This window comes from Poecilia reticulata, unplaced genomic scaffold (genome assembly GCF_000633615.1).
Source record: "Poecilia reticulata strain Guanapo unplaced genomic scaffold, Guppy_female_1.0+MT scaffold_239, whole genome shotgun sequence".
Taxonomy (NCBI): Eukaryota; Metazoa; Chordata; class Actinopteri; order Cyprinodontiformes; family Poeciliidae; genus Poecilia; species Poecilia reticulata.
In genome coordinates, this window is record NW_007615029.1 from 246,357 (window position 1) to 257,614 (window position 11,258).

General features: G+C 38.2%; 1 protein-coding gene across 1 annotated transcript in view; it reads right to left on the bottom strand.

Annotated features, from left to right (window-relative positions):
• tcf4 (transcription factor 4) overlaps positions 1-11,258 on the bottom strand; it is a 165,494-nt gene that overhangs the window by 129,301 nt on the left and 24,935 nt on the right. The window contains exon 2 of the mRNA XM_008402569.2: positions 1,180-1,235. Coding sequence (XP_008400791.1) covers positions 1,180-1,235 — 56 coding nt within the window. The remainder of the gene's footprint in view (positions 1-1,179; positions 1,236-11,258) is intronic.

Genomic DNA, 11,258 nt, shown 5'->3' on the forward strand with positions numbered 1-11,258 from the left:
CGGGAAGTTAGCTGATCGGGAAGTTAGCTGAACGGGAAGTTAGCTGAACGGGAAGTTAGCTGATCGGCAAGTTAGCTGATCGGCAAGTTAGCTGAATGGAAAGTTAGCTGAACGGGAAGTTAGCTGAACAGGAAGTTAGCTTATCAGGAAGTTAGCTTATCGGGAAGTTAGCTTATCGGGAAGTTAGCTGATGAGGAAGTTATCTAAACAAGAAGTTATCTGAACAAGAAGTTGGCATCAACCATTCCTTTTCTGCTTTTCTGCTGGGAGCATTTCTATAAAGTTTTACTGTCAACAATTTTGGTTATTTAGCCTTTCATAACAGAAAATCCTTTTCACAATATTTAGCTAGCAAACTACCTAATTAAATATTTAGCTCCAAGCTAACCATTTACCAAACTACATATTTTGTTTACTAATTAAATGTTTAGGTCAAAACTAAATATTAAGCTAGGAAGCTAAATATGTAGCTCTAAAATACATATACATACATAAATAAATACATACATACATACATACATAAATACATATTTAGTTTCAAACTATAGCAACCAGAGAGTGCTAGCTAACAATTTTATTAACAAGCAACATGTTTAGTTTCCAAACTAAATGTTTATGTCTAAAGAAAATATTTAGTTAGCAAGATAAATATTTAATTAGCCAACTAATCACCTAGCTTCACACTAAGCATTTAGATACAAACTAAATATTTAGTTTGTTAGCTCTGAACTTGCTTCAAACTAACTATTTAGTTAGCCAGCTAAATAATTAGGTGACCATTTAATTAGAAAACTAAACATTTAGTTTAGTTAGCAAGATCAATATTGAATTATTTGCTAGCTAACTAATTATCTAGTTACCAAACTAAATATATAGTTAAACATTTAATTGAATGTTTAGCTAAATAATTAGCTTCAAACTAAATATAAAGTTTGAAGCCATATTTACATATTTAGTTTCAAACGGTGACATTTATAAATGAATAACATGATCAAAATATGACACTGAAAAATGTATCTAATTTGTTTTCAGTTATGAAATAATCCAAAATATTGCTGTTAATTTTTGACAGTGTAACTTTACAAACCCACCAGAACATTTCTACATGAAAACAGTTGCTTTGTTATTAAAAATATTTCTGATGGCTAATAAAACTGGAAGAAAAGCAACAAAACAAACCTTAGAGGAGCGACTTCCACTCGCCCATGAAGCTGCGTTTGTTCTTTCCTCCATACCTGCACGGAAACAAGACAAACATTTACTAAAAATACAGTTTCGCAAAGGAAGTTATTAAAATTCTTCCTGAATACAGAAGCCATTGGGTCTGGGAAGCTGCAACTGGAACTGGAGTCTGGAAAACCGGAAACTTTAATGGTCCAGATATTCCCATCCATCCAGTCTCAGAAAATCTGATATTATTAATCTATCATATCTAAACCCTCCCATTATTCCTGGCTGCATGTGTTCAGTAACCATGGAAACGCCATGGACRCCCTCGTTTCCCCCACACACTCCAGATGTTTTATTAACCATCTGAAGCTGCAGCAGAACCGGCTCTCTAACATCAACCCAAACGTCTCCAGTCTGGCTGCAGAAACGTTTCCACAAAACAAAACACAAGTTTGACAAGTTTTTAAGACATCAGGACAGAACGAGCAGCAATTATATAAAAAAAAGCATCGCTGGGTAATAAAAAGTGAGGATTGGGTGATGGATGAGAGGAAAATGAGAAAAAAGTCCAAGTTGGAGTTAAAAGATGGGAGGAGGAGGAGAGAAGGAGGCGTCCATGTGTCCTGCACCTGATAAGGCGTCCAATTGAGGGCTATAAATTACACCAGAGACCCACAAACAGGGAGGCACAGTCCGAAAACCACACACACACACATACACAGAATTTGGTCCCCACGGGTAAACGGGTCCCCACGTGTATGTATAGAATCAGGCCGAAGTCCCCACACAGGGGGGAAAACAAGAACACACACACACACACTCTGCAGGTTATCTATCATCAGTTAATGAACTTAGACTGACAGACAGCCCCATGTCTCTCACAATGATCCTATTAAGATCTGCCTGACACAAAACAGACTCCTATTAATACAGTTAGCCCATGTGTGCATGTGGGGGATCAGAGTGGACAAAAACACCAGTGTCCAAAAACTACCAGCCTGTTAAAATCAGCATGTTATATACAGTCATTTCATAAAGTAGCTTAAATTAAAGTCATGTTATGGAAAAATATTAACTTATAAATAAAATATTCAGATCTAAAATAAATCAAGCCTGAGCCGTTTGTGTCATAAAGGTAGCATCCTGTATGGAGGACTGAAGCGGCCACAATTAGGGAATAATTACATAAACTAATCAGTTATCAGCGGTGGGCAAAGCTAACTAAAAGTTAGCTRCGCTAATCCTACAGCAAAAATAATAAACAGATCTGATAAATGCTAAAGCTATAGACCAATACAATTAGCAGAAGCTAATGCTAAAGCCCTAATCAAAAACAGTTGTGCTACATTTATGTGCTATACCAATATGGTATTTACTGGACGCTAATGCTAAAACGCTAATCATAAACATTAGTTTCTCCACTGCTGAAGTGCTATAAAAATGTGGTATTTAGTGGTAGCTAATACTAAACTACTTATCATTAGCATTAGCTATGGAAATGCTAAATTGCTATAGGAACATTTTATCTGACAAAAGCTAATGCTAAAGTGCTAATTATAAACAGTTCTGCTAAACTTAAGCCCTGTACCAACACAGTATTTACTGGAAGCTAATGCTAAACCGCTAATCATTAACATTATTTCTACTATTACCGTCATATTTACCACAATCTAAAGCTAAAGTCAACCATGTTCCATCATATTGTGTTCATGTTTATATTTAGTTTTTTTTTAATTTTGTTCCTACATGTTTGTTTTAAATAAAGTTATTAGGGAAGGAGAGGAAACGGTCTCCACCACTTCACAATAAGAGCATGAATATAAACAGTTATCTACCTGAAGAATTACAAAAACCAAAACTGAAAGTTTACGAACAATCCAGGAAAATTAGAGCTTCGCAATTTATTCAAACAAACGGATTTAAACATGTTCATCCTTCCATACTTTTAGTATCAGCCTGACAAAAAGTGATGATCACACAAAACCGTGTTAAAAAAAAACTGATTTAAACATTAAAACCTCAGATGAACCTGAATTCTTGAAGGTCATTAAACCTGTTTGACCGATTCCCATTTTATTATTTGACACATTTTTCTGGACTCATGTTTCCACGACGCGTCAGTTTGACCCGCTAACCCATAGAATCAAACTCTCCAACCTGCCGGGTCCAAACGGTGTCAGTGGGTTGGAAAGCCGCAGCCGGGGAACGCGTGATGCAAACACGGTGACGTTTGTAGTAAAAGGTTTCTGACTGACAGAAAAGAGGCCAGCGTTGTGGACCAGCAGCGCCTGACAGGTGTGGAGCTCCGTAGGACAATTAAACACAACTGGAGCAAAAATGACGACGTCCTGAAGTTTACATGTTTAGGGTTGAGGTATTTTTTATGTTTCTTCTCTCTGAATGTTGACATTCAGTTTGCTCCATATTTTCATTTGCATATTTGTCAATTAAAACAAGTTTGTAAAGTTAAAACTTAACAGCAGTAATTTGGGTCATTTAGCCTTCCGTAGCCATAAGAGTAGCTAGCAAACTCAAGCTAAATATTTAGCTTTCCAAATTAAAATTTAGTTTACAAATTAAATATTTAGCTTTAATCTACTCAGTAAACAAAATAAACAAGTTATTTTTGTGGACAGACCAAACAAGCTAACTATTTAGCCTCAAAGTAAATATTGACTTTTTAAACTTCAAGCTAAATATTTAGCGTAGCCGAGTTAAATATTTAATTTTRAGCTAAACACTAAACATTTTGCTTGTTAACTAAATAATTAGTATATTTAGGTTAGTAATAGACGTGTAGCTAATAGAAAATCAACTAAATATTTAATTTATTCCCTAAATATTTACAATAAAACTGACAACGTAAGTAAAACTTTGGTTTTTGACATAGATTTGGATTATTTTTCTTAATTAATATAAATTTTTTTAATATATAAAATAAACATTTTCATTTATGAGCAGACGGAGAAACAAACATTTAATTCAGCCGTCTTATTGAAGGCGGAGGAGGAAAAGCTTCTTGTACCTATACGGAACTACAATCATGTTTAATCCAGGACACACACACACTGAAATACGACAGTAAGAATTAAGAATCAGATTACAGCTCTATTAAAGCTGCTTAAAATGTCTAAAACCCACAATCCCTCAGTGCGAGTGGCTGAGCAAGCAGGAAGTGATGTCATCACCCAGTACAGGAAGTCCACCTCCTTTTAGTTTTATTTCCTCTTTTCTCTCTTCATTCATTTTGTTTATAAATTCTTCACTTAAATTACTGCAAATTTGTTTCTAAAAGAAAAAAAAAATGAAAATCAAAAAGGAGATTTAAAAATAAAACTTTAACTAGCTCCACACTACAACTATTTTTTTTTAGTTTGGAGCTAAATATTTAATTTATAAACAAAATATATAAAGTCTTAAGCTTCAAACTAGCTAGCAAGATAAATACGTAGATGTTTAATGTATAAACTAAATGTTTATTTAGAAATATTCAATATTTAGTTTAACTATTTACAACATTTTTAGTGAATAACATTGTAAAAAATATGACTGTGAAAAATGAATCCCCATGTTTTTCTGTTATGGAAGCCTAAATAGCCCAAATTATTGCTGTTCATTTTTACAATTTCACCAACCGCGCCCCATACATTACGGGCACTAATCCTCCTCCGTACGAATTGTACCGCTCTGCTAATGTCGCTTCTTTTAGCGTTGCTTGTGTCTTCGCCCACCCCCAACATTTTCACTGATCTGAACCCCGCCCAGATTCCCGAGCCGCGCCTCCAACAGCTGGAGGAACGAAAACGGCATGTTTTCCACCCCCAGCCCTCCGTATCCGAAAACGGAAATCCGATTTCCAATAACATCATTCATGTTTCCGCGTTTCCTGTCATTAAGCAGCGGAGCCGATCCATAATTACAACATCTGGACTCTAACAGGTTTGCTTCTGCGGCCGCAAACCGCCGCTAAAACCGAACACGCCCCTTTTCAGGCCCCTTTTCTCTGCCGTTTTGTTCATAGAGGAACATTAAAGCGGCAAAACAAACAACAGCTTGGATAGCTAATGGCACGCTGAATGAAGAGGAGAATAGTTTGTGTAGACACAGAGAGAAAACACATTAGCAAGTTCAAACATGGCTGCTTCTAAAAGCCTACAGATGCCTTTCCAAAAAAAGAGAGATTAATACTGATAATAAGAAGGCCGATCCTTTCTGTTTGCTGCTTTTTCCTCTTCGTCGTCGCTGTGATGGAGGAAGAAGAAGCGGAGCGGCGATTCCTTTGACAGCCCGTGTGAAGCCCAGCCAACTGTGGCTTAGATCTCTGCACACCATCACAACCAGGAGAACAAAAGCAAAAAAAAAAGCAGCAAAACAAAGATCTGGGAGCGAACTGGTCACTAGCTAGAAAGTTAGCTCAACTTTTCTGAAGCGCTGACTGAAAAATGGAAGTAAATCAGATTGTTGAGGCAGGAAAACTGCTTCAACACTATAAAATGACTGAAATTTCAGTAAAATTTACTCATAAACCTAGCTTAGCACTGTAGCGCTAGCTGGGCTAGCTCAGGCTAGCTCAGGCTAACAGCCTCTAACTTGTTTACTGCGCAAATATTTCAACAAACATGAGTAGTTTGTAAATATTTAMGTACATTTTGTGATTTTTTTTTACTTTTTAAGCAATTTTAGTGATTAGACAGCAGTAGCTTAGCATAGCTCAAACAGGTTCAGCCATTTTATTAAGCTAAAAAATCTAAAACTCTGAAGTTTAATTCATAAATGAAAACATCTCAATGCAGTTTTTTATATTGACATGATTGTTTTTGAGATTGTTTTTGCTGCTAACAGAAACTACRAAGTCAGTTAAGCTAGCTGAGACTTAAAAGCGCTACAATTTCTTTTGTGTCAAATATTAGCATAAAGTTTTGTGGTGGATGATAACAGTGAGCTGTAACTAMCTATCCCAACAAAAACGTGTCATAAACCTAGCTAAGATGTAACATTAGAGCTAGCTAGTTTAGCCTAGCTAAACAACATTTCATTAAGCAAATAAAAAATGATATAAAAAATAAAAAACTAAAGCTGAATGTTCAACATGTTGTGATTAATAATTACAATAAGCTGCAAAAAAAAATAACTAATTCATCAATTTGTTCATGTATCCGTTTCTGTAATATCACTCATGAAGCTATGATGYTAGCATGAATAGCTCAGGCTAAATGCCTCTAACTGCTGTTTAAATGTCAAATATTTAAGTAAATATCGACAGTTCTATGTATGTTTATGTTTTAATCGGTAGCTTGTAAATATTTATATAACTACGTAACGATTTTGACCCGTTTTTTAGCTAAATGTTCAGAGCAAAACTATGTTCTGCTAGCTCCGGTTAGCYTAGCTCCGCTTAGCCTAGCCTAACTGAGCAACAGCTTCCGGCATTTCATTAACCTTCAAACCGCTTTAAAACTCCAAAGCTGAATAATTCACATCTTAGACTCATTAATAAACACACCTTCATCTCAACATCTAATCCATTTGCTGCCATTTTATGCTAAAACAAAAGCTAACTCTGAATTCGGGAAAGCTAGCCAGCTAGCTGGACTTAACAGGCGGCCTACAGGTGAGTCCGTCATCGGCTTCGATTGCTTATTTCCACTAAGTTTCACCTGGATTCCCCACACCTGACGACCAGAACCACACAGGTTTGTTTTGAGCCTCTGGGTTGGATCCATGTTTGACAATTCAATTAATCCTCCTTTCCTCTCAGCGGAGGGTTTTTTTTGTTTTGTTTTGTTTTGTGTGTTTGGCTTTTGCAAAACTCTTATCATCTACACACCTGCCAGCTTCACGCAATCACAGGTATGAGTGAGTTTAATCACACAGGAAGAGGAGAGAGCGCTTTCTGAGGAGGAGCAAAGATGGCCGACAGTAAATCAGGAAACAGCGGCGCTGTGTTAAACATTTGCGCCGGGACATCTGTGTTTAATTAGCAGGGAAAATAAGAAACAGCTTTTCGCTTTTTCCTCCATTTTTTCCCCACCTTTTTAAATCAACAGTAGCGAAGTAGTTACTCCTGCAGCGGAGCCGCAGAAGCAGGTGCATCATTCGGGTTTCTTGGCTCCGGAGGAGAAAACGCTCAAACCTTCAGATGCTGAGGAATATTTCTTTCAAATTTGCTCCTGCTGGAAGGATAATGTGGAAAATTGAAGCTGGTATTTACAGATTTTCATTTTGTGTTGACGTGAGTCACGGTTTCCATAATTTTACATGCGTTAGCTTAGCGCTTTTAGCSTTTGTGCAGCTAACTACGACTTGTTTATGTGGCAAATATCTAAATAAATACGGACAGTTTGTAAAATAAACAGGTAGTTTATGAATATTTTAACAACTATGAGACATTTTGGGCCCTTTTTTTTATTTGTAGCAAACTGTTAAGGACAGAAAATTAGATATGGAGTAGCGTAGCTTAGCATAACCTAGCTAAACAACCGATTCAGCCATCTAAWTAAAGTGACAAAAACCAATAAAAATCAAATTAAAGTCTTAGATTCATAAATAAAAACATGTTAATRCATCTTTGTCTTGATATTTGATGTTTTGGGGAGAATTTGTTGTTTTTTGTTGCTAACAGAAGCTAACTGTGAAGTTCATTTAGCTAGTTGGGATTTAAAAAGCTGTAAGTTTTTTTCTTATTACGCTAAACATTTTGATTACAAATATTTTCTTTTTAAAAAGGATACAGTTCTCTGATAGCTTCATCGTTTGGATGTTGCAAAATGCTAATTAGCTTAGCTTTACATTTCCACATAGCACTGAGATTAGCCACTTCACAGGCAAAAAGACAAGTTTATTCTCTAATTTCACCTGGAGAAAAAAAAACACACATCTCTTCCTGCAAAGTCACATATTTCACCTTGTCATGATTTTTGTTGTTGCCGTTGCTCAAAAAACAAAGCAAAACAAATTAAACCCAGGAGCGTAGCAATGCTAGCTAAGGTTCCACATTATTTAGCCTAGCTTAGCTGGCCACAACAAGTTTTGGAAATTTCAAAACTACAATAATAATGAGATTTATTTATTTAAGTTTCATTAGAAAACCACGAATCCACTTTCAGTTCTCCACTCTGATGCTGACACGAAGAAACGAAACTGTTGTAGCACAATGAAACAAGCTAGGCTAGCTAGGGCTAAACGCCTTCAAACAGTGTGTTAGCTAAACAAAAATACTGGTTTGCACTTGAGTTCTTCTGAAGTGCATACAATAAATATGTGATATTAATAACATAGCAGCATTAGCTCCCCAGGGGGCGCCACACAYTGAACCAGGTGAGCTTCTCATTCAAACCCTCAAATGAAGCTAACGGCTAACTGTGCTAAATGAGGGGAGAAAACAAAAATCCACTGTTTGTGTTGTTTCAGCAGTTTAGGCCCCAGAGAAACACCAACGTTGCTCTGCTAGCCTCTCAGCTAGCAGAGCTACTCAGCTAGCAGATCAACTCTGCTAGCCTCTCAGCTGGCAGAGCCTCTCAGCTAGCCTCTCAGCTAGCAGAGCCTCTCAGCTAGCAGATCAACTCTGCTAGCCTCTCAGCTAGCAGAGCCTCTCAGCTAGCAGAGCCTCTCAGCTAGCCTCTCAGCTAGCAGAGCCTCTCAGCTAGCAGATCAACTCTGCTAGCCTCTCAGCTGGCAGAGCCTCTCAGCTAGCCTCTCAGCTAGCAGAGCCTCTCAGCTGGCAGAGCCTCTCAGCTAGCCTCTCAGCTAGCAGAGCTAAAGTTCAGACATGAACCTCCAGGCAGGGGGATTCACCCACGCAGACATGCGTCGCTGCACACCTGGCMGTGGAGCCGCAGTCAACCGTGCTGCATCATTCACGCTCTCTGTGGAGATTCCTGGAAACTTAGCTCAAGTCTGCAGACTTCACCTCCCACTTTGAGCTAACGTACCACATGCTAACAGCCAAACACGCATCACACACCAAACATGTCAGGTTTCAAAGGGCCACATTCAGCCTTCATGTTTTGCTGCTGTGATTTACATGATTGTCTGGTTTAATAAATTCCCAAATGTAAACATTTAGCTTAAAAAGCTGCAGTTTCCAGCCAACCTCACACCTTTATCTGACGTTATTACCACTAGAAACAACCTTTCCCTCCTTTCCTTTCTTCTCCTCACCCTCCTGCCTCCTCCCTTCATCTCCCCCCCCCCTCTCCACTTCCTTTCTTCTTCCCTTTCATCTCGCGCCTCTTTCATGGCGTCCTGTCGTCAAGTGTAAACATGGCTGAGCGCCAAGCCGGAGGGGTTCGAGTCCTATCGGCTCTTCCTCTGCTCGTGTCCTCCAGTCTCGCTCTTCCCGCTGGTTCCTGCCAGGAAGCCACCAGGTTTTCCTACAGAATCAGAACTCGGCTGCTGGAACATGTGACAAACATCTTTGTGAACCAGACCGSGGGGAAAACGAGGAGCAGGGGAAATTTAGAGAGATTTTGAGTTTTGAAAAGAAAATCTGAGGGAGTCAAAATCAGCAACAAGCTGCAGGAAATGTTGCTAAAGATAATCAGACTGTAAATGTGGCTAAAATTCAGTCAGTTAGCAAGATGAGTATCACTGGTAAACGCCGCTAGCTATAATGCTAGCTGCGCTAGCAACATGTTGTTGCGCTAAGGTGCTGCAACAACATGGTGTTTAGCTCAAAGCTAATGCAAAAGCACTTATCAATATCATTCTTAGTGGGTGCTAATGCTAAAGCTAGATACTCACATGGTGTTTAGCAGAAGCTAAAACTATTGCGCTATGCCAACATTGTATATGCTAATGCTAAAGCTCTGTACCAACACAATATTTAGCAGAAATGAATGCTAAAGCGCTACAATAACAAAAGGCTTAGCAGAAGCTATTGCACTGGTATACCAGAATTATCATTAGAGTAAGCTAATGCTAAACCTCTATACCAACACAATATTTAGCTATAATAACATAGCACTTAGCAAAAGCTAATGCTAATGCTAATGCAGCGTACCATCACTATTCCTAGCGGTAGAGCGCTATACCGACATGGTATTTACTGGAAGCTAATGCTAAAGTGCTGTATGTGTTAGCTGAAAACAACTGAAGACTCTTCATATTTAGCTTCCTGCCTGTGAGTTGACCAATCACGTCTCATCTTCAACTGTTTTTTATTTGTTGTTTTTTTTTCCAAATGAAAGTTTACAAATCAGTAAATTACGCTTCAGAAATTAACCATAAAATTAAACTTAAAGTTTTAAGCCTTTAACGAAGCGTTGCTGTTAGCATATTAGCTAGTTTATGTCTCGATTCCCTCTGATTGGTTGTCCAGGAAAACTGATGGACCAGTGAATGGACCTTCCAGAACCAGAACCAGAACCAGAAGACCTACTGCACCTAGCTAACCTGCAAGCGCCACGTTTTTAGCGCTTAAACTAAAAACGGCTACATTTGTTGACGTGTCGCTCAGCTGCTGAAGTTCAAACATTGAATCTGTGGTGTTTTCATGACCAGCAGATGACAGGAAGCCGATTCCTTTGCGACAGTCGCAGCTAAATTTATGCGTCTCTGCGGTCGGCGTGTAAATAGAAGCTGCAGACTCACAGCTGCACCTGCACAGGAAAAGCCCTGCGCATCACTTCTGAGCCAGTCGGGGAAGTGAAAATGGGGCTCAGGTGAATTGTGTCCAAAGTGCTAATAATAGCCGACCGCTGGAACCGTTTGAATCAGAGGCTGCAGCCTGACGGCGCCGGATTTTAAACGTCTCCGCCAAAAACACCAGCAGAGTCAGAATATCTGGAGCATTTAGTTCATGTTCAGCTGATCAGGTTCTGGGTTTATGAAAYGGGTGAAGCTGCAGATATGTTCAGTTTTTATTCATGCAAAATAAAATCTAATAATTAAGAATTTCTGTTTTATGGGGGTTTTTATTATCTATTTTAGTTTATTCTCTTAAAAGTCTCTGGTTGATCCCATAATTTAAAGTTTTATTTTTCTTAGCCGTATCATGCTAACCATACTGAGCTCAATGTTAATTTAAAATGAGTAAAATATAAGTAGAGATGCTAAAGATGCTAGCATGCTAACATTTAGCAGAATAG